At 45.7% G+C, this 24,517-nt stretch overlaps 1 protein-coding gene and 1 long non-coding RNA gene across 4 annotated transcripts in view; both read right to left on the reverse strand.

Moving 5' to 3' along the window:
* The window catches only part of LOC307205073, a 448,154-nt gene that overhangs the window by 182,733 nt on the left and 240,904 nt on the right, over positions 1–24,517 (reverse strand). The gene's annotated exons all lie outside the window — the stretch shown is intronic.
* The window catches only part of LOC307204975 (calcium release-activated calcium channel protein 1), a 32,957-nt gene continuing 9,319 nt past the window's right edge, over positions 880–24,517 (reverse strand). For all 3 annotated transcript variants that reach the window (XM_079957220.1, XM_079957219.1, XM_079957218.1), the window contains one exon: positions 880–9,751. In XM_079957220.1, coding sequence (XP_079813346.1) covers positions 9,176–9,745 — 570 coding nt within the window. In that variant the 5' untranslated portion in view covers positions 9,746–9,751 and the 3' untranslated portion in view covers positions 880–9,175. The remainder of the gene's footprint in view (positions 9,752–24,517) is intronic.

Consider the following 24,517-nt stretch of genomic DNA (forward strand, 5'->3'; position numbering starts at 1 on the left):
GCGGAGTTTTTGGTTCGAGTAGGCTTTTATACCTGTCCCATATTTCTATCAACGATCTTCGGAAAATGTGGTTCTCAAAACCTTTATGGATTTTCCAAGAAGAAAAACTTGGTAGGTTCACTATTTGTTTACAGTGGTACCTCAGGTTAAGAACTTAATTGGTTTTGGAGGTCCGTTCTTAACCTGAAACTGTTCTTAACCTGAAGCACCACTTTAGCTAATGGGGCCTCCTGCTGCCACCGCCGTGCGATTTCTGTTCTCATCCTGAAGCAAAGTTCTTAACCTGAGGTACTATTTCTGGGTTAGCGGAGTCTGTAACCTGAGGTACCACTGTATTACATTTTGTTGGTAGTGAGAGGGATTGGGGCCCCAGGGTGTGGGTTTATTTGCATTGGGGGGGGGGGGCTTGTTGAGTGAGGTAAGCCAGATTGATTTGTATGCTGTCGGTGGGTTCCTATTGTTGTCTTGTTGGGCTGTGTGTGTGATAAAGGGGAGCCATACTGGGGTGAAGGTGTCCTCTTCTATTTATTCCTGTGTCATTTTCAGTTTGTTGGTTAGTTTTTCTAATAAGGCTGTTTCCTATACAATTTGGTACCATTGGTCCATGCTTACTCCTGACAGGTCTCTCCAGTGTCTGGCTGCTGAGAGTAGCTGGATTATGAAGGTGTTCAGTAGGGACAGTCCTGGGGTGACTTCTAATACCCGTTTAGTTAATTTGCAAGCACCCTGCCCAGTTGATGGTGATGTACAAAGCAGCAGAAATTCTCTCTCCTTTGTTGAGCTGCAAAGCACTGGACATTATGAGCCCCCAAAAGAAAGGGGAAAAATCCAGCTATTCCTCCCCAGAAGAAAGAGACTGCATACAAAATGCACAGAGAGTAAACTGGAAAAATAATTTTAATTTTCTAGTTTCATTTTTAGTCATCTTAGCAATTATTTTCAAACTAGAATAGGTAAAAATCCTTCAACAGAAAAGTGATTAAAAAACAAGCAACCAGCCCACCCAAACCAGCTAGTACGCATCGCAGAGCCAAGTCTACTTATTACGACAGTTGTCAACTCTGTCCTTCCCAAGATACATCAAATAATATTTGTGCACATGGCGATAAGTTGCTGACAAAATCCCACTGAACTTTCAAAGGAATGCCCCCCCCCCATCTTTGGCAAAACCATCAATTCATAAAAATTTGCACATTTGAAAAATCTCTTTCCTCCCGTTGCTAACACATCTATACACTCATGTAAAAAGAGTTACATTTATGAATAAGTTACCATCATAATGACTCATTAATTAATTGATTAATTAGGGCTAGAACTATGTGTTTGTCTAGACCAGGAGTGGAGAAACCTTTCCAATCCAAGGAGTGCATTTCCTCATGGACACCCCCTTTCCCCCTCCCTCCCATCCACGCAAAAACAAACAAACAAACAAACAAACAAACAAACAAACAAACAAACAGAGGTGCTTTCTCACCATTCAAGGGGATATTCCAGCCAGACAAAAGCACAGCAGGATGGGTGAGGAGTGGGGCCAGTGGGGAGCCCACACAGCCTGTTCTGGAAGCCTACCTTTGGCCCCTGGGCCTGATTCTGCCCCTCCTGGCTCAGACTGCCCAGGCACATTTTGCACAGGACTTATTAAAAAGCACCACCAGAGCCACTGCTTTGACCTTGCGAACCAGGGACGGAGAGCCTGTGGGCCTCCAGCTGTTGCTGGACTACAACTCCCATCGCCCTTGACCACTGGCCTTGCTGACTGGAGCTGATGGGACTTGGAGTCCAATATCTGGAACACCACAGACTCCCCCAACCCAGATTTTGCATTACATTTCAGGACAGCTTACAGAACGACCCCAAGTCATCTTGAATTCAGGGGGCATCTGGCCTCAGTCAAATGTTTAGGATTGCAGCCTCAGTCCTTCCAACAGAGGATTTCAAGGTACTCTTCATTCTGGATTTAGTGATGTCAGTTTGCTAACCAGATCTGCTCAGAAGTTGAGTCCCAGTGAAATCTTTCGAGCATGCTCCCATGTAAGTGGGGTCAGGATTGCAGCTGCAGCAGATGGGCTTTAAACCACTCCTGCGACACGAATGCTGTAATGTCTTGGCTGCCTAGCCTGGTGTAGAGATCCCCTGCCTTGGGAGTAAGGGTGACCCAGGGGGTGCCTGGTGTGTGCGAGAAACTCAGTGCCAAATAAATTTCAGGTGAACCAGGTCAGGATTCAGGGAGGCCCTTTTTCACGTGCCTCGTTGAGAGGTACAGAGGGTAGCAGTTCTGCTTGTGGGACGCTCTCCCCAGGGAGGCTTGCCTGGCGTCTTCATTACATATTTTTAGGCGCCAGACAAAAACATTTCTCTTCAACAAGGCATTTGGCTGATTAACGTTCTAGGGCTTTTTCAATCTGTTTGTTTTGTTGTTTTATTATGTATTTTGTATTCTCATTTTGTATTTTTCTGTTGTGAACCACCCTGGGATCTTCGGATGAAGGGCAGCATACAACTTTAATAATAATAATAATAATAATAATAATAATAATAATAATAGCAGAGGACCTCCATCACTGATGGGCAGCTGGCTCTTGATGTGAGCTTTCACTGGGCCAAAAGGGATGCGGGGGGGGGGGGGGCATGGCTCTCAGTAGAGGAAGGGTCCAGCCTTTTGTAGAAGAAATATTGATTATAGCTGTTGTCAAGCTCAGGCTTTGAATAGGCAAAGTCACAGGTCCAATCACCAGCGCCTCCAATTAAAAGATTACCAGGAAATGGGAAAGGCCAGGTGGTTGGCAAAGAGAGCCACTGCCAGCCAGAGCAGGCAATATTGAGCTAGATGGACCAAAGGTCTGACTCAAAACAAGGCATGTCCAGGCACCTAGGTTCCCAGGTGCTGTGTGTATTGCTAGCCTTGTATAAAGCAGCAACTTTCGCATCACCCCTTTGGTGCAGCATCTTTGGGTGCCAAGCACCTGATGCAAATTCCAGGTTCCGCTGACTATCAATATATTCAGCAACAACCTCAAGGTGAACAAAGGGGAGAATCAAGAGTCCCCAGTTATCTTGGGGCTCTTTGCAACTCGCTTTGCTGTTGGGTTTCAGCTCCAAAGAGGCTTACCATCACCTGAAGAAAGCCCAGTTGTGCAAATAGGCCGTTAAAACATTGCTACATGGCATGAAGAACAGCAACAGAACTACTATGATTTTGTGTTGAAGTCTGCATTCCAAACACCCTGCATTTCTTTTTTAAAAAAGGTTGCAGCCTTAATCTGAAAGGCAGAGCTCATTAAGATGATCTCAACACCTTCAAAATACACCCCATATTGGCTCACTGGTTTCTTGCAGTATAAAAGGGAGCTCATCCAGCACCTTGAAATCAGTCTTTTTTGTCCCCCACCCCCCAATATCCATCATGAAAGAGGGGAAGGGGCTTCCTGAAATCAACAGAAGTCCCTGCAGCACCTTCAAAGTTAACAGGTGTATGAAAAGGCTAGGTAGGTAGGTAGGTACACATACGTTGCATGCAGAAGGAAAGCAGGAGTTAATCACTATTTTAAAGTGAAGCCAAAAGACTGACACACTGCTGGCTACAGCCCTCTGCCGTATCCTTTTTCAGAGGACAGATGTGTACCAGACAACCACATCCATCCCTTGTTTTGCCTTGACTCTCTCTGAAGAAAGATTATATATTTCTTCCCTCTGTATCCGTCTCTTCAAACATCAGGTTTGTGGCTTCTACCAAAACTAAACTGTCAAACGTTTTACGATACAGGGCTGTGACCCAATTCAAAAGGTGCAGTGCGTCGTACAGAGCACAGCCTTCCCAACCTGCTGCCCTCCAGATTTTTCGGACCACAACTCGCACCAGTGAAGAAATCGCTTGGCCATGTTGGCTTGGCAGTTGGTGAGAGCTGTAGTCTGAAAGATCTCTAAGCTACCTGGCTGCTGTTGGCTGGCTTGGCAAGACCGTGCAGGTCTCTCCATCCTGGAAAGAAGCCAGCAGCCACTTTCCTCCTCCCTGGTCCATTTCGCTGCAGACCTACTGCTCTCGGCTAGAGGTCATGGTTAGCAAGAAGAGGGCTGAACCCCAAGGCTCCGTGTGGGTGACATGCTCAGCCAAACCTGGGCTTGGCTCAAGGCGTGGCAGCACAAAGGACAGGGAAGAGCGAAGCGGGTGCAAACTCTCCTCCTGGGCTGCATGTCCTGTGAACTTGCTCGTTTGGTTATGTTTGCTGCAGGCTAACATGGCTCCTCCTAAGCTCTTTAGGAAGCTAAAGAATGCATATATAACACTGTCCAAACTCCTTCAACCCCCAGCTACACAGATGATATAGAGATAGGATTTTAAAAACCTGCAGATTGGAGGAAGGAAGAGGGGTCCGTTTCCTGGTCATTGTTGCAATTTCTCATTGCCGCTAAAAGGGATGGGCCAGGCGACCAGCAAGTTTAGCAAAATAAAAATAAAAATGGGCACCTGCTTCTCCTTTTGGGTAACGGGAGTCTGGGGAGTAGGATGAGACCTGCAGCGTCCCTCTGTTGCTCTGCTGGGGAGGGTTTCTCCGCCTGCGCTCATCTCCTCCCTTTTTGCTCTCTCTGCAAAACCCAGCCTAGGAGAGGAATGTGCGAGATCCACAGAGCAGATCCCACAAGCACCAGCCACATTCTACAACAGCCTTCGTTGGTAAATTGTCATGAATGCAAAAAATAAACAATCTCGGAAGAGCACTAGGAGAGGGAGAGAAATGGAATGAGTTCAGGTGGCTTCTAAAAGAACACAGAAAGAGTCACTTCAACTAGCTCTGTATTGTCTACATCAGTGGTCCCCCGCTCCCTTGAAAATTGTGGAACATCTTGACATGATTTTTCTGCCTGTTGTAGAAATCATAATGCACTGTGCTAAATGCTGTAAGAGTTTTACTTGCAGTTTTATTGCCTCTTTCCCTGCCCTTATATATTGTATTTAATGGTATTGCGATTTGATTCCAAAGAATGCAAATTGTAATACAAGAAAATGCAGTATATAAGAAATAAAAGCAGCCATAAAAATACATATTCAATGCGATGCCTCCTGTCTTTAGTCACAAAGCCACAGACATGCTGCAGAACCACCTGAACAGAGTCTGTGAACCCCTGATCTACGCTGCTCAGGAGAGGATCTCTGGGGTTTTAAGCAGCAACGCCTGGAGGTGTCAGGGATTGAAGCTGCAGCCTTCTGCATGCAAGGCAGGTGTTCTTCCACAGAGCTAAGGCCCCTCCCCTACTTGTGTACATAAAAAATTGATGCTGGCACCTACTGATTTCAAGTATTTTTCCAGCCCTCTATAGGGAAGTTTACTAGCTCAGTGAAGATGCACATACTGTAATACAGGGGGTCTCCTTTTTAGTACAGGTGGGGACCTTTTATCTAAATCCGACTCTTGCATTTTCCAATATCTCTCTCATCGCGATGAGGGCAATTTTGTTTGTGAAAAAAAAATGGTTAACGATGAGGGATAGAGACTTTAGAAAGAAAAAGAATAGGTAAGCAAGTCAGCACAGCCAAGGGTCAGGAATGATGGGAGCTGTAGCTTAGCAACATCTGGAGGGCTTCTGGTTCCTCGCCCCTTTTCTAGATGCAACGCCGTCACACAAAGAACACAGTACTTTGATAACACACACACACATCCTGAAATAACCCTCCAATTCAAACACATCCCGCATTCCAGGCTCCCATCACAAGCACTGAAGAGATTTGCCCAGAGAAGAACTCTGAGCACAGCAGTGTTTTGACACTCCAAAAACGAAGCAATGAGGATTGCCCCTTAAGAATAAAATAAAAATAGAACACAAAAATACATTTCAAAGCCTTCTTGATAAACACTTCTATACAGAGAGACTTCAATGCGCCAAAAGTAAACGCACATCAGTTCCAAAAGATTAATGTTCCTAAAGAACCTGAAAATATTTTCCAAGACACCACAGAAGAGGTTGCATAAGGAAGAAAAAAATACAGCTAGTAGATTTCAGATTCCAACCACGGCCCTTACGGCAGGGAAGGGGAACATGTGGCCCTCCAGATGCGGATGCACTCCAACTCCTGCCAGAACCAGCCAGAATGCCCAATGGGCAGGGCAGCTGTAGTCAAGCAGCATCTAGAAGGCCAGATTCCCTTCGCCAAATTACACATTAGAATCTGATTCGTTCGTTATTATTTTTATTTTAAAGAGTGGCATATAAATGATATATAAATTAGGTACTCTCATTTCGGAACCATTTGTTGATCCAAACATTTCCCCAAGATATTTAAAAAATTAATATATATTCACTTCTGGAGCCAAGTGAATGGTTTAGAAACATCTGTGGTTACAGCAGACTTCCTCCCTCAACCTGACGCCTTCTAGATACTACAGTTCCCATTATCCCCGACTGTAGTCCAACAGTCTCTGGAGAGCAGCTTTACTCCAGCGTTCACTTCAGTAGTAAAAGTGCTTCACTTCTGCAAGTTAACCTGCTGCGGGAATAAACTGCCAAAGCAAGAGCCACCCTGTACCCTCAGGAGCCGAGGGGAAATGCAAGGCACTTTGGAAGAGAAGAAAAAACAGACCCAAAACAAAAAGTGGAACTCCCCACGAGCTGCTCCAGACCCACTTAGAACTGTCTTTCAAGCATCCCAGGCAGAAATAAACAGCAGTTAATTAGTCCCAGATAGTCCAGCAGTAATTTTAACACCAAACCTTCCACTTCAAAGTGCAAACCCTGTTAAGTCCAGCAGTAAATTGGAGGGGGGGGGAGAGAGAGAGAGAGAGAGAGAGAGAGAGAGAGGAGACAAAGCTCATCCACTGTCTTCCTTCCCTCCTGCCCTCAAAGGGCACAGCACACACCAAAGCAAACACCAGGTTTGCATCTGAGGAAGCCGACTGCAGTTCCTGGAAGCTTCTGTCATAATAAATGTGTTGGTTGCTTTAGGCAGCCACAACACCGTTTGTTGCTTTGCTGCCAATACATGAACATGGGTCACTCTGGAAAAAAGGTTTTAAGGAATTGCTTTAGGCAGAATTTGACAAGGGATCCATCCTGTAAGGGCAGCCTCCACCCACACCCAGATGTCAGTCCAACAGCATCTGGAAGGCACCAGATGTTAAAGAGGGTTGCTGTGGGTCATCAGGGGGTTAAGCCAAACCTTTGGGAACAACCCACAATACCTACCGTAACCAAGTATGTGCAACAGAAACAATCACATATTCATATTTTCTTCCTGTTTACCATGGCCTCCTTGCTGTTTCCCCATGCCTATCTTGGGCTAAAAAGCCCCGTGGCAATGGGGCCCTGCCTACCCAGGGCTCTCTAAAGCACCATGTACATAGGTCCAATGACCTTAGCTCAGTGGCAGAGCATCAATCCCCGCCATCTGGGACTGGCAGACTTCTGTTTGAAACCCTGGGACTCTGGAAAGCTGTTGCCAGGAAGAGGGGGCTAAACTGAAAACTACTCTGCCCAGTGACAAGGTAGTTTCCTGCATTTATTTCTTTGCTTTAAATGAAACACTGTGTTTCAAATCCCCAACATGACTCACAACAACAGTGTTCAATTCTGGGTTATAGTGTTCCCAGGGAAGCCATGCTGGGAGCGGAGCCTGGCCCTCAGGAACAGGCAGAAGAACACTTTGGCTCGTAAGCCAAACACACTTTCTCCCAAAGTAAAACAAGGGCCTTGGGTCTACGGGGGGGGGGGGGGGAGTGGGAGCACAGGACCAAGGGTCTGCAAAGACTACAGAAACAGAACCAGTTTGCCAAGGCTATTTTAACCAAGGCAGTGAAAACGGTTGATATTTGCAGCGCAGCTGCCGTGGTGGTCAAGTGATGCCATTACTAGCTGCCACTGCAAGAGTCCTGTATAAAAGTTCTAGCATAACAAAACCGCCAAGCAACAAGACTCAAAAGGAATTTGGGGCACTTCCAAAATGCAAATGCCTTAATGAAGGGAACAATTAACTTCTGCCCCAGGGGCAGCGCTCTTGCTGCCAAGGTATTCTCCATTCTAACACGGGGTGGGGGAAGGATCCCTCTTACTTTCCCCAATAACCCAGGGGTGGGGTGGGAGCCTGGGGGCTTCCTGATGATGTCACTGGACTCCCACTCCCATCATCCTTCCTGACCATTGGGCCGTGCTGGCTGGGGCTGATGGGAGCTGGAACCCAATAAACAGCCAGAGGGCCAGGTCTCTCCATCCCTGTTCTACAATCTTCTATGCTCGTGTGCAAGTAAGCTCATTATGTTCAAAGAGGCTCACTCAAAGGTAAGTACGGTTAGGATGTGCTGGCCTAGAATATAAATGAGCTGGATATATTTAAAACAAACAGAAGCCAAAATGTGTTCAAAGATAACCCATGTTTTTCAGGAAAGAACATCAAATTCTGTATAAATCCTGCTAACTTAAAGCCAATGTGCTCAGTTTCTCCTATTCAATTCTGCTTCAACTCAAGTGAACGGAAGAGTTAAATAGGGTGCTCATCCTGCAGCCTAGAAATCTCTCTCTCTCTCTCTCTCTCAAAAGTAATGGTACTTGGAAACTGAATTTTCTGGCTAAGAGCTTTTCTGTCCTCCAGGGAGATGTTGCCTACACAGCTCTGTGTCCACTTCTTACTTGTCTCCTGGGATTTTAAGAAACCCAGGATCATGCCAAAAACAAAAGACTGCTCCTCGATTCTCTCAGGCAGGTTTGAATTCAGGTTGTTGCAACATGGATCTGACAAGCAAACAATCCCCCCCCCCTCAAATGCTAGTTGGTACTAAACATGTCAAGTAAAATGCTGCACTTCCTTACAAACCTCTCAACTTCCTCCCTTCTCCCCACAGGCCCACCCCCCAACCAGACAGCAAAGAATGTCCATTTCCCCTCATGATGAATCAGCGTCGAAAGACAAGGATCTGGACCACAGGACAGGAGGCGGCAGGAGGAGAGATTCCAAATTCCTCTCTCCAGCACCTGAACCTCCGGGTGCCAGTCCTTCAAAACACTGCAAGAACAGCCCATTGAATCATTACTGTTATTTTTAAAAAGCACTAGAGAGCTAGGATGCAGTACTACTAATGTGTCTTTCCAGGCCAGCCAAATTCACGAAGAAGGGAGTCAACAGAGCACAGTAGAAACATTTGGGCTGGCTTTTAAAAAACAAAACAACAAAAAACTTTCATAGTTCGAGTATCTATGCAAAATGGCTGCCCGGAGGTGGAAGGGTGTCGCCTCTGTGGTCCAGCTGATCCTGGAGCCGCGCGAACTCGGCCAGTTCGTTCAGTTCCTGGAACTGGCGGTCTGTCTTGTGAGTTACCAACGACCGGTAGAAGTGGACCGCAAACACTATGAAAATCAGCCCAAAGGGAACCATGATGGAGGTCGAGGTGATGGCGGCAGCCTCGCCGGCAGAGAAGCTCTCAGTAACGTTGCTGGGCTTCCCGCCTTCGACGGGGCTCTTCTTCTTCAATGGGTGGAACTTCACCCAGCAGAGGAGGACTACCTCAGCCAGGAAAAGCAGAGTCCCAATGACGGTGGAGAAAGCCCAGGCTAGCTCGATGTGGCGGTGCATGCGCTCGTGGGGGGACTCCTTGACCGAGTTGAGGTTGTGGACATTGCTGACGGCCTCGATGTTTGGGAGGATGCAGGTGCTGACCATCAGGGCGAAGAGGTGGACGGCCACCAGCACCGTCGTGCAGGCACTGAAGGCAATCAGGAGCCCCGGTGGGTAGTCGTGGTCAGCATCCAGCTGGACTTCCACCATGGCCACCTGGGAGGCAGGGAAGAGAAAAGGCAACAGGTCACAGAGCATCCTAACAGCAGTTCAGCCCTTGGACCCAAGCCAGGGGTTCTCAAACCTTTTTCTCGGGGGCATGATTTCAGGCTAACAATTTGTTTGCACCACACTGAATTGTTTTATTGCTAAGGAAGGCATTGGGAAACAGAAAGATGCAACTCCTGGCTGTGTTTGGTTTATAACATGGAACACAACAACTTTATAATGTGGTCATGAGACATCCAGAAAGGATAGAAGAACACGAATCATTCCCAATATGTTGTGGAGATAGCTGATGATTAAGGATAAATAAGTTTTTTTTAAAAGAAAAGTAAAGATGGTAATATAATGGAATGTGTACTAGAAACAACTAGGAGAATAAAACAGCAACAAGAGGAAACCTTGGATGCACCAGGAACGGAGTGTGGGAGACCAATTTTTGGAAAAATTGTATTAAATTTGTGGCTGATTTCGTAAAATTTGGAAAAATAAATAAAAACAATTTGGAAACTGGTCGGCCGCCTACTCTGCAACCTCCGCCATGCTGCCTCTACAGAGGCCTCTTGGCCAATAAGAAGCGTTGCTGGTTTCCTCCCATCCATGTTCACGGTGTACATCTTTATTCCTCCCTTGTTCTTGATGTACATCTTCCCTCACCTCTTCTTCCTAGGGAGGAAGGCATTTGGTGGTTTGCCTCAGGCGCCAGCATGTCCTGGGCCGGCCCTACCTTTGTCCAGCAGGCCAGCTTCCACGCATGCCTCTCTGTCCATTTGGGCAAGTGAGAGGAATTGTCAGAGCTCAAAGACACACTCCAGCCTGGGAGAAGCACTCAAGGAAGGTCCAGTGCAGAGCTAGCAAAGGGCGTGGCCTGCGGGGAGTCTGGAGGGCCAAGAAAAGGGGCCTCAAGGGCCACATCCAGGCCACAGCATGAAACCTGGGCTGTGCCAGAGCCTGGCGTGGAGGCATGCCACGTTCCAAAGAGGCTGCAGTTTGGCCAGTGGCAGGAGAGAAGACTGTTGGGACTTCCCTCCCCTTTGAGTTGACAGAAAGGAGGATATTTACATAGTTGAAAGAGGCTCTCACACGTGTCTTGCACTGCGCCTCAGAAGATACCACACCCAACCATCTTCCACGCCATGTCCTTTCTCTTGTGCCCAACTGCATTTGCCAGCCTGGACTACAACTCCCACCAGCCAGCACAGCTGCAGTCCCAAAACATCTGGAGGGCACCAGGTTGGCAAAGGCTGCTTTCTGCAAAGGAAGCCACACATCAAGCAAACTTAAGGAATACTTTCCCATCATCCCTCAACACAACCTCCGTCTGCTTTGAAAGCTCCACAGTGAAGGGCTAAGAATTGTCTCTTTCGCCAGAGCTGGCACAGAAGCTGGGTTTATCAAAGGAAGTGCCCCTCCCAGTGCAGAGAGGGAATATTTGGCATTCCACAAGGGCCCCTCCTGCCCATCCAGCAAGGCAGGGAGTTCCTGGTGGAGGGTGGAACAGGAGGGGGCAAGGTTTTGCTTTGTAAGTTTCTAGCACGGCATCTCCTGGACTTCCAAACAGCCTGGAAACCTTAAGTAAATGCCAGGAGATTGCTCATTTATGGAATACTACTGCCGGAAGTGTAAGAAGGTGGCAAAACAAACAGGGAGCCTTCTTGGAACTATGGAACTCCCTGCCCAGGGAAGTTTGCTTGCCATCCTCCCAACTGGCTTTCAAGCAGCAAGTGGAAACCTTTTTCATCCAAGGCGTTTCCCAACATAATTACGTTCTTGAGTTGAGCAGTAATCAGTTGCCCTTTTTTTAAAAAAATGCCTTTAAAATTAATACTTCCTATTTGTTTGTTTGATTTATATACCACCCTTCATCAAAAGATTTCAGGGCGATTCAAAATGGCACCCAGTTTTACCCAAACATCTTCCAAAATCTGCTCTTTGATTTCAGGAACTATCATGAGAAAAAACAAAATAAAAAAATTCCTTCCAGTAGCACCTTAAAGACCAACTAAGTTAGTTCTTGGTATGAGCTTTCGTGTGCATGCACACTTCTTCAGAATGCACACGAAAGCTCATACCAAGAACTAACTTAGTTGGTCTTTAAGGTGCTACTGGAAGGAATTTTTTTATTTTGTTTTGACTATGGCAGACCAACACGGCTACCTATCTGTAACTGTATCATGAGAAAACTTTTATACATACATATAAATGATCTTTATTAAGTTTTTATTTGCAAAATACCACAAGAGCACAAGCCAGGCTCAAAGTATTTCAAAACTAAGTGCCCCCCCTCCCGATCCTGAATCAAAGTCAATTCTCTTTTCCATGCAAACCAGAAAGTGACTTCTCCAGACAACAGAACAGCTCTTTCCTCCCCTTATCTCTGTGGCTACAATCTCCTGGGGGACATGGACACCATTAGACAGTTGAATGTGCATGTGTACTCTGTCTGGTTGCCTCCCTCCCACCTCCGCGCGGCCCCGGGTGCTGGCAACTCATGCTACGCCACTGCCTTATTGACAGAAATGGGCCATGTTCCCTTTGCTTGCACAATACCTTCATTTTAGTATGCGAGCTTCTCCAAATGTGCTTTGTATGCCAAACTACCCATTCAGATCCCTTGACCTCAGTCCCCTCAATATGTACGTATTTTTCCCTCTATAAAAGGCACCAGACCACAAGACGCACCTAGTTTTTGGAGGAGGAAAACAAGAAAAAAAATATTCTGAATCTCAGAAGCCAGAACAGCAAGAGGGATCGCTGTGCAGTGAAAGAGCAATCCCTCTTGCTGTTCTGGCTTCTGGGATAGCTGCGCAGCCTGCATTTGCTCCATAAGATGCACACAAATTTCCCCTTACTTTTTAGGAGGGAAAAAGTGAGTCTTATAGAGCAAAATATACGGTAATCAGCATCTCAAATGCGAAATGGAGGAAAGCCTTTACAGCTCTGTGGTTCCACGTTATCGCCAGATGCCCTATGAAGAGAGTGTTTGCCCATGTGGGGTAATGTGCCTGAAGATTTACCCCACTACTTACTGGTTTGTCCAATCTATGAGCACTTAAGAGCAGTCTTGTTTAAAGATTTACATCTCTCAGTTGAGAGACAGATTGGATATTTGATTTAACTTTTTATTAGGGGACAGGTCACCCCTATACCTCTGAAAAAGTGGTCTGTTTTGCTTCTAGAGTGGCAGTCGGGAAGGAGAAAATTTGTGGGAATGACAAGTTAAATTCTTCAGGGGAGCAAACTCTTATCTGGCAGAATGTCTGGTTTGAATAATTATTTTAACTGTGTCATATATTCTATTCCGGTTTTTATTCTGTTTTATGTATTTTGTAATAGCTAAGGGAATAACAAACAAATAATTTCTGTAGATCTGCTGATACCAATACTTCAGATTCTGGTTTTAAACTTCCTCCAAAAATGTGCAATGGTGGCCCTTGCAGCCAAAAGGAAATGCAAAATCTGCTCATGGTGTTTAGGTTCTCTATTCTAGTCTTTGAACAGATGCACAAGGGCCAATTCTGCAGACAGGATAACCACTTGTGAAGTTGTTGTAGATAACGCCTCCAAAACTTTCCTTCAATATTTTTGGATTTTTGCCTGGGAAAAGCTTTGGAAAAGAGGAATGAAATTTCCCGCATGTTATGCCTTAAAAGAAAACTATTGCAAGATGATATCTAGGTGGTAGTTAACCCCAAAGAAGCAACTCAAATGTACAAAAATGGATCGAACAGGTGTTAGAAATGTAAGGACTGTGAGGCGTCATTCTATGATATGAGGTGGACCTGCAGGAAAGCAAAGGCCTTTTGGGACATGATATATAATGAAATAAGATTTTTTTAAAAGTGAGGTCAGAATCCTCCTTGCTGGGGATACTAGACAGCGAAATCCCAAAGAAAGCCTCAACGGTATTTATGTATGTGCCTACAGTGGCAAGGATTCACAATGCACAGAAATGGAAGTAGAGAACAGCTTCAAAGGAAGAATGGCTGGTGAAAATCTTGGAACATGCAGAGAGCAAAACTGGTGGCACTGATAAAAGATACAACTTTGGAATCTTTTAAACAAGACTGGAAATGGGATTTGGAGTGTAAGAAAATAACAGAATATATTAAGAAACGTGTTAAAAAGGATGAAATTAGATAAGATGAAACCTTAAAAGGCAACTGTATGTAATTTGGGTAATAAATATTGACATTGGGTGAGCAGTAAGTCACTAGTTTTGTTGAATGGGAATATAATTTTTGCGTAACAAATATAACTTGTTATATGGAGGAGAAAAGAATACAGTGGTACCTCGGGTTACATACACTTCAGGTTACATACACCGCTAACCCAGAAATAGTGCTTCAGGTTAAGAACTTTGCTTCAGGGTGAGAACAGAAATTGTGCTTCGGCGGCGCGGCCGTAGCAGGAGGCCCCTTTAGCTAAAGTGGTGCTTCAGGTTAAGAACAGTTTCAGGTTAAGTACGGACCTCCGGAACGAATTAAGTACTTAACCCGAGGTACCACTGTATTTTTTAAACAATCTCTGATCTGGAGCTTGAAACTGAAGTTGCACATCCCATCATGGTTTTAACATGGTTTTAACTCAGGAGTTGTCCAAACGCATAGTGAGCAGAGAAACAAATCACTTTCCAAAATATATAGGGGACTACAATTTATTAGTTGCCATGTGCCGAAACTACCAGGTGACATAGACAAAACACTGATCAAAACATAAAACAGCAGACTTCCGGGTTAGCGCGATCTGGTTAATGGCGGATTCCCTCCGAGCTCCGGAGGGAATCGGCTCCGCTGGAGAAGGGTTCTACCGCGACGGCGACGCGGGGACCCTCAGAAACCGCAGGCGCTGAAGCCTGCGGACTTGGTGACTCGGCGGGCACCTAAAGCACCCCCCGACTCACGAAGAGCCTTTTTAAAGGCTGCGGAGAGGGTACGGGGAGCGGCGTGGTGCTGTGAGTGGACCGCTACTGCAGTGGAGCGAAGCCGCGAGCCATGGCCGGAGACCGCTGACTTTCTTCCCTGAAATTCGGACTTTAATTAATCCGTGAGTAAAATGGAATTTGGACTTTAAAATTTTAACCTTTGAATTCGGTACGATCGGGGGATGCGCTAAAGGGAAGTCCGCACCCCCCTGCTTACAGAAGATTTAAAGCAAGGATCGGAGAACTAAGGTGGAGAGTTTTTTCTTTTTGGTGTTTTTTAAAAGATAATATTTTCATGAATTTGACAGAAGAAGATTTGTGCTGGAGAGTAAGAGTGGAATTTTAGAAGTCTTTGTCTAACCCCCCCCCCCCCCCAGACCCGGGAGTGTCCTGTATGTGAGCTGGAGAAAAAGGAACAAGGAGTTTGACAGCTGTCAAAGGAGCTGTCAAACGGGCAGTGAAAGTTAAAAATTTTATTATTTAACACCTTTCTGGACTAAATTTGTTATATTTGAATTAAACTGGTTGGGAATAAAGTAGTGAAATAACAAAGTAACGGACTGTTGGGAAAAAACGATTAAGTAACCAGAATCCCCCTAGGGAAACATTGAAACACTACAATGGCTGCAGATGGAAAACTACAGGCAGAGATAGAAAGAATGTTTTTTCTCGTGGGAAAGTTGCAGGAGCAGACTACGGCTATGAGTAAACAACTTATAACCTTGAACTCTAAAATAAGTGACTCTGCTGAATGCACAATGGATTTGACCGGGAAAAAATCTACAGCTGAATTAGAAGAGATAACTTCGGAACAGGAGGAGAGGGAACAAGGGCCAGTACAGATGGAGAGTACCAACCAGAAGCCTACATTGTCAGAACATAAAGAAGAAGACCTTTGGATTACAAATCTGCGAAGGATGCGAAAGAGGAGGGAGGAAGCCCCTGGAACACTTGGAATATTTGAATTTAAAAGAAGCAAGAAATATGATTGGGGCTTCCTCTTTGAGTATGGAAGATTAGCTGACCTTTCGCAGCAGCTGGTACCAAGCACTTTGGATGGAAGAAAATCTGACGAGACTGAGCTAGAACTCCTTCGAGACCCGAGGACCAACAAAGAGGGCTACCAACAAAATCGGCAGAGAGAGACTGACAGAGATTTAAAGGCCTCAGATGTGAGGAATCCAGGCTAAAAACTGTTTTTGTGGACATGGGGACATTGGGAAGGGACAGAAACCGGGGCGGGGGGGGGGGGAAGAATTTTTTTTTTAAAAAAATGTTTATGACCTTTGTGTTTGATTATTATGACCTATTTTGAAGATAAAAGGGAAATTCGTGGAAGGAATTTGAGTCGACCTTAGAAAAGGATTTAATATTTATAAGAAAATTGGATAAGTAAAATCTGGCCAAGTAATAAGAATTAAGTATTTCTTTAAAAATATATATATATAATAATAATATGTAAAGGATGAGAGATATGAACTTGCTGAGCTAATTTAATTGAATTAGGATGTATGAAGGGGGGTGGGGGGAGGTCAAGAACTGGGGTTAGGAAAGTAAGGATACGAAATTTTATATGTGTTGTCTTTGTCTGTGTGTGTGTGTTTGTGTTTATAAAATGTAAAAAAACAAAACAAAACATAAAACAGCAAATCCATCTTTTAATAAAACACAGCGGAGTCCAAGTACTACAGAGCTAGAGAATATAAGAAGCCCTTTAGAGCCCCAAAGCCCAATCGCCACCAGATAAACTGAGGACAAGGTAATTAAGCATTAACACAATAAAAGATGTTAAAATGGTTAAAATGCCCAGAAGGAGGCTGTCTGCATTTTTGGCAATCAATGATTTAGGGGGTTGGATTATATGACCTCTGCGTCACATTCCTGCTCTAGAATTCTATGCTTCAATGAATCACATTTGGTTCCTTTAAAATGTTCTATATTTTATTGGAGGAAGGAAGAATATAGGATATTGGGGGGGGGGGCTGCATCATAGCGCACATCCTTTTTAAAAACAAAACAAGGCCAGCCTCCAGTTGGCTAAACAGCAACCATTTCTCCCTCTTACAGGAACAGGACTCCTTGCCAGCAACTCGCGCTCACTTCCACGTGGAACAACAAGTATTATACAATGAAACCCTCCAGTTGGCATAATGGGGCCTCCCAACCGGCAGCGCCAGCTGAGAAAGTAGAAAACACTTCTTAAGGACGCTTTTGGGCAGAAGCGTTTGCTGGTGCCTTGGACAAAAGCCAGTGTCACTTTGCTTGGAGAGGGGTTTGGGATGTGACGCACTTATCACAAGTGCGCCCTCCGGGAAGCAGCCAGAGACCATTTCCAACCACAGACAATAATTGGCTGCGCAGAGTAAAAAGCACAGGAAACTGAAACCTCCCAAAACTGACGCAGGCAGATGTTTCCGTTGTTTCTGCTGAGAAAAACCAACAAGCTCTTTGGTGATTTGGAAGAACCCAAGTAGGCCTCATTCCCAGAGGCTGGATAACTCTGTACTCCACAGAATGAGGTTACCTGGCTGGCTTAAGCCAATGGTCTTTGACTGGTGGGAAAGGATCTTCTACTGCAGAGTGCGGGGTAGAACATCCAGTCTGCAGGCCAGATTAAGCCCCCCTCAGTCGTCCCCTTTTGGCTCACAGAGCCATTTTGGCCAAGCTAGGTAAAGGTAAAGGGACCCCTGACCATTAGGTCCAGTCGTGACCGACTCTGGGGTTGCGGCGCTCATCTCGCTTTACTGGCCGAGGGAGCCGGCGTACAGCTTCTGGGTCATGTGGCCAGCATGACTAAGGCACTTCTGGCGAACCAGAGCAGGGCACAGAAACGCCGTTTACCTTCCCGCCAGAGCGGTTCCTATTTATCTACTTGCACTTTGACGTGCTCTCGAACTGCTAGGTTGGCAGGAGCTGGGACCGAGCAATGGAAGCTCACCTCATCACAGGGATTCGAACCACCGACCTTCTGATCGGCAAGTCCTAGGCTCAGTGGATTAACCCACAGCGCCACCTGCGTCCCAATGTCCTATATGCGGTGGACCAAAGGGACCTGAACGGGGCACCATACAACACTCAAAGATTAGCTTTGTTGGGGCTTACATAGCTCCATACGCAGTGCTGTGCAAGTCTCAAAACAGGTTACCTGGCAACATGTGAAGTCAGGTGACTGACAGGAGGGTGGCCCTGCTCACCTGTAAAAGTTGGCCCGTGGTAAGTGGAGAGAGGCAACTCCTGCTGTCTGCTCTACTGGGCTGTGACCTGATCTAAGGCAAATCACAACAGCAGCAATACAGCTATACAAATATACGATTAATAAAAATAGAATTAAGGCCCCCAGTGCATGTCTGGGTGCATCTAGGACGTAAAAAGCTGAAGGATACAAGTTTAGGGCAAAGAAAACAGACATAGACTGCTACTTTATCAAGTCCGCCCACATCTCGCTTGAATGGGGAGCAGAGTTGGAAGCTGCTAATGATTTCAATCAGAAGACAAATAAAGCTTTTAGCTGGTTTAATCGATGGGTCCCCCTGACCCCCCCCCCCGGGATCTTTCAATGCTGCTGCTTCAGGAGATGAAAAAATCAATGGAAGACAGCTTCTCTTTCCAACAACGAGCGGCTGCTTTGGTTTCTGAAACACAAAAATGCCTCGCACTTCCTTCCACATCTCAGAAGCAAAATGAACAAAAACAAAACTCCAGGGGGAACAAGACTGAGATTTTGCTGTGGACATTTAAATCTAAACAGACTAACTAAGCAACTCATCAGTCAGAAGGCAGGCAATTCACCAACTGAAACTTCTCGAAACCAGCTTTAATGGAGAGGCATTTACTTGGAAAAGAAGAACCCAGCCAACTGACAACAAAGTTAATCAGAAACCAAAGTTACATTCTGGGTCCCACTTGCCCCTTGGCTCCCTACTGCAGGACTCAATGGCCATCAAAGTCAATTAACCACCAAAGCCCTCCAGCGCTTGGGGGTCCTGGGGGTCTAAAGCTCTACTTCCTCCTGCATGAACCTGGCCTTGGGCAATACACACCTTGACTGTTCTCTGTCTCAAGCAGCAAAATCCCTTGGACCACGAATATCTTATCAGGAACAGGGTGCTTTGAGTAGCAGCACCATTTATCCTTTTTCATGGTTTCTCCAGGAAGGCTTGCCTATGACTGAATTTCATCTTCTCCCAAGTTCTTTTTTGTGCAAATCTTCTAGATCTTTAACACTGCTGCAGGGTTTGTTTTTTAAAAAACTGCAACTCTACTGTTTTAACGTTGTATTATTGTTCGGTTTTCTGAAGCAGAAATAATTTCACATTAATGTTCTCATCCTAAGCACATTTTCTCTGAAGTAAGTTCTGCCTGATTTTGATGCAGTTAGGTTTCCTGCAAGAGTGCTTAGGGTGGATCTACAAACAGGGAAAACACTATAAATATGTCATAAATTAAACTGTTATGATTAAAGAAAAAAACCCTATGTAAAATCGTACAGAAAGGTTTTGTGCTCAACAGTGCCATCTGGTGTTACATGTTTATAACACATTTTGACTAATGTAGCTGAGTCCTTAGTGTTGCGGTCATGAACTTCCTGTTCGTGACTGCAATTGTATGGGAAGAGTGCCTTCAAGTGAGCAGAGAGGTTAACCAATGGGGGAACACGGTGTGTGCACACATGTGTGTGAGAACTTATGGTGGTGGTGGGGAACAGGACATGTTCCCTTCATTCTGATCCTTTGGAATTGCCCATACCTTCCAATTAAGCCAAAAGCATTCATCAATTGCACTATGAGAGTCTTTTCACAGATATAACTTGAGTACATTAAATAGCCTCTAGTCCCTTTCATAACATGGCACATACTCATCCGGCGCAGTACAGTCTACACTGAACGGCAGCAATTCTCTAGAGGTTCAGGCCACAGCATGTGCACGCACATGCTTCCCAACTGGAGATGTTGGGAATTGCATCTGGGATGTTCTGCATGCAACTCTACCGCTGTACTCCAGCCTGCAACTAAACAGTTCAGTGGGGAAGCACATCATTTGAAGAAAGAAGGTCCCATGGTCAATCTCTGCCTTTGCAGTTTAAAATAATAATAATATTAATAATAATAAAATAATAATAATAATAATAATATAAAATAAAAATAATTTTATTTATATCCCGCCCTCCCCAGCCGAAGCTGGGCTCAGGGCGGCTAACAACAATCAAAATAATCCAACGATTCTAAAAACATTTCATTATAAAAATTAATTAAAATCAAATTGATGGCAACCATTAAGCAAAATTCTGTGCAGATTGCCAGAGGAGGGGGGTCAGGCTGCGCCCTGACCAAAGGCCTGGTGGAACAGCTCTGTCTTGCAGGCCCTGCGGAAAGATGTCAAGTCCCGCAGGGCCCTAGTCTCTTGTGACAGAGCGTTCCACCAGATTGGAGCCACGGCCGAAAAGGCCCTGGCTCTAGTTGAGGCCAGCCTAACCTCTCTGTGGCCTGGGATCTTCAAGATGTTTTTATTTGCAGACCGTAAGTTCCTCTGTGGGACATACCAGGAGAGGCGGTCCCGTAGGTACGAGGGTCCTAGGCCATATAGGGCTTTAAAGGTTAAAACCAGCACCTTAAACCTGATCCTGTACTCCACCGGGAGCCAGTGCAGCTGGTATATTACCGGATGAATGTGATCTCGCAGCGAAGACCCCATAAGGAGTCTCGCCGCGGCATTCTGCACCCGCTGGAGTTTCTGGGTCAATCTCAAGGGCAGCCCCACGTAGAGCGAGTTACAATAATCCAGTCTGGAGGTGACCGTTGCGTGGATCACAGTGGCTAGGTCAGGGCGAGAGAGATAAGGAGCCAACTGCTTAGCTTGGCGGAGATGAAAAAATGCCGCCTTTGTTATAGCTGTATTCTGCGCCTCCATAGAGAGGGAGGTATCGAAGATTACACCCAAACTCTTAACGGACGATGCTGGCACTAATTGCACCCCCGCAAGAGATGGGAATTGCCCCCTCAATCCCAGGTTCTGGGGAGGGGGGGAGTCCCCCAGGTTGAGTCTTTTCGTCTTAGGCCACTTTCTCAGGCACAGCACATCTCCTGGGGCAGAGTTATCTCTGCAACAACCACCTACAGTATGTTCCAAACTAATTATATCAGGGGCTAGCCTTAATGGGGTTCTAGTAAAACAAAAAACCATCAGCTGCAACTTCTGCCAGTCAGAGTTAGAAAAATTAATTATTATTATTATTATTATTATTATTATTATTATTATTAGCATACCACGCTTCATCCAAAGAACAGGGGGCCATGTGAACATTCTGAGCCTAGATGTTTGTCTGTGGTACTGGAACTGAATTGAGATCACAATCCTGCCTTTTACACAAAGGTCCACCTCCTAGTTCCTTTTCTTGATTTTGGTGGGAAAAGTCATTTAAACAACTGGGAGTCAAGATGCCTTTGGTGATCTACTTACTGCAAATCACCAAGAGATCTACAGGTAGATCCTCATTTACCTTCTGCCCATCCCTGTGCTAGAACATCAGGTAAGGGGGGGAAAGCACAGCCCAGATCCGTTGCCCTTTCCCTTGCTCCTCGCCTGCCCTTATAAAACGTGCATCCGGGAAAGAGCTCTCGTGCAACACTTGGAACGAAGGGGTTTTTAAATGGTTGCACAGCTGTGAAATTAAAATGCTTTGCTCCAGAGGCATCACATGTTCAGCTTGCGGCTCCCAAGGCAACACAAGTCACCCGTCAATCAAGCAGACGCCAGCCTTCTCCAAAGACCCTTCAAGAGCCACAACCTGTTTTTAGCTGTTGAAGAACAACTGACATTTACAGTATCTGGCCAGTAGCAAGCTGCCATGCAGAAGAGGCTGTGCTGTGAAACAGCATCCTCATGTGTTTTCTTCCCGTTTTGAGAGTTGCAGTATTATCTTTTTTTTAAAAGTCAGTAAGTTGGAATTCAAACCCCCTTAAAAAAAAAGCCTGCACAGTATTTTAAAAACAGAAGAAGTCTGAAGAGCTGACAAGCTTTCCCCCCCCCTTTCATTTTTGAAGGCAGTTTGCTAAAGAAGGTGCAGCAGCCCACAATACATTGGCTTTCTGCTACAGCAAACCTAAAAACTAGTCAGTAGGTGCAATTAGCCAACTAAACCTAACATAGCAGATTGAATTTGAATTCATTATCTCACACCACCTGCACAGCAGCCTTCTAAGGTTGGGTAGTGATGTGAGCTTTTTTTTGGGGGGGGTCCAGTGCAAACTTGGGTCATATGCACAAAGAAATTGCACTGGAAATTGTTCAGTTTCCACAGGAAAACTTTCTGGTGCCCAAGAGCAGGATTTGAAAACCTCGGGGGGGGGGGGGCAAACGCAGCTCTCGGTTTCCGCTCTCTGTTGAGCCTTTGGGATTCTCTCCCCCCCCCCCTCTGGCTCTGCTCTGGGCCTTCTACCTGGCTGGTATGTTCTGAATGGGGATAATGTTTCTTTGTTTGCCTTGAGGGAGGGGGCCTCTGAAAAGGGTCTCAATCTGCCCATTTTTGCCCTGGCCCCACAGACCACTGGCTCCCTATGTATCCCTGGAAAGGCGCCCAGAAGGGAATGCCACCTTGCAGCTTAAAAAATGCTCCCCTAGAGAGTGATCTAGTTTCCCATTTTTATTTTACCTGAATTTAGTAAACAAAGCTAAAACTCTGGAGCTGCCAGCCTCGCCTGCTGTTGCATTTGCTGTTGGCAGCCATTCATTGCTGCTGGTGAAATAAAGGAACGTTTTCTGCAGAAAAATTAAGCGCTGGAAAATTTTCCACCCACATTACTGAAGGCAGGTCAGTATTTTTATCCACATACAGCAAATGGGGAGGCTGAAGCTAACAGAAAGCATGCAGGAGAGTCCTGCCTAAAATAGTGCGCTGCCTTTGCAGCAAGGATGAGATTCGATTAGTTCATCCTCTTAGCTACGATGCCTTGCCAATTTGACTTCTGTGGGGCTAATTCCCTGGGGCTGCAGCCCAAATCTTACGCCTCTGCGTTTCAGGGGTGACAAACGAAAATCAAAACATCTTTTTGCTCTAACTGCTTTTGTGTCTGAGATTTGTCCAGAATAGTTGCTGGCAGAACGAATTTGCCCTGGTTTGGTCCATTATCCCCTTCCTAATCACACAAAAGGATGCCAAGGGTTTATAACACCATCCTCCTTAGCCAATGGTGCAAAACAGTAGATGTACTTTGTGCCCCCTCCCCCCGCCGAGCCCCACTTTTTGGAATTCTTTGCGGGGAGATTTAGTCAGCAGAAGCTCCCATGAGACATAATGTATGCTAAGACCCCAGTTCAAATTACGCCAAAGTCAGCCTTCATCAACTGGTGCTCTTTAAATATTTTGGACTGCAACTGCCATGAACTGATTTGGTGGGCAGAGGTCAGCCTCTTTTCTTCATCTTCTGCAATGGGGGGGGGGGGGCAGCATACTGGGGTACTGAACAGCAAGTACTTTGAATGCTACAGGCACATTGGCAAGTCACAATAAGTCAAAGCTGCCTGCTTTTCATTGTTAACTGGGAACAAGCAATGGGCTCTTAGCTACAAACCCTTCCCCATTATGTTACCTGGAAGAGATTCTGGCTCGCCACAGCCAAGTGGGTAGTACAAAGAAAGTTATGGAAAGAGAAGGTTTAAGTACAGACCTAAGTAATAACTGACCATTTGCAGTCTCATTAATATGCCTCGTTTGTGGAATTCCCTCCCAGAGACAAAATGTTTGTTATGATCTGTTTTATTTTTTTAGACAGTAAATGTAAACTGCTGTACAACTCAATTGCAGCAGCGTGGGCTGAATTTTAGCAGCATGCTTTGGTTTTATTGAAGGTTGCTTCAGGGCTACTGGGGTGGAAATGCACAGGCTTTAAACAAAGCAGTATAAATGCAGCTACTGTAGATGCAAGACCTCAAGGTTAGGGGAAGCTGGGCAACCATTTAACATGATGGCTGTCCTCTGTCCCTCTGCCCATTTTCCAGAGTTCACAAAGCACAACAGTTTAGAAAAGAAGGGTGTGTGTGGCACAGTTAACTTGTCACCCTGGAGGCTTATTCACACTGCAGATAACGGCGCAGCAGGCAAACACTTTTGTGCATTTACTTGCTCACTGATCCCACAGGGCGCAATCCCCCAAGGTTGGAAGATTACGCTAACAGTCTTGGCTACTTTGGGTCACAGATGCTGTTGGATGCCCCCCCCCCCCCCGGGCAGCTTAACCAACAGTCAGGGGTGATGGGAGCTGTAGTCCAGCAACATCTGGGCACTTAGGCAGAATCTGTAACAATACAACTACAAATCGATCCACACCAGGACAACACCAGTAACATTGACAAAGAATTTATCTCTATCACTCAAAGCAGCTTCACTTACAAAATGGTTCACTCTACACATTAGGAAACGTGCAGCATAAGTTATGAATACTTATTACTATTATTAGCGCAGGAAACCTAGAAAGTTGCCTTATATCAAGTCAGACACTTGGTCCATCTAGTTCAGTCATGCTGGTACTGACTGGCAACAGCTCCAGGGTTTCAGGCAGGAGGCACCTGCAGCCCTAGAAACAGAACCAGATGCCAAGGAACTGAACCCAAGGCCTTCTACATGCAAAGCAGGTCTCTGCCACTGAGCCCTTCCCCCAAAACACACATCCTCATTGGGGAAGGTGGGGGTGGAGAAGGGGTCCACTTCTATCCCTGTGGGTAATGGTGTCTCTGCAGCTACACTCAAAACAAGGCTGGCAACAGTTCACTCCTACTATGGGAGGAAAGTTCAAGGAGATGCAAATCTTCCTCTCTTGTGGCATCATGAAGAACCAACCGCA

The sequence above is a fragment of the Podarcis cretensis genome (genome assembly GCF_951804945.1).
Source record: "Podarcis cretensis genome assembly, chromosome: 16".
NCBI classification, from domain to species: domain Eukaryota; kingdom Metazoa; phylum Chordata; class Lepidosauria; order Squamata; family Lacertidae; genus Podarcis; species Podarcis cretensis.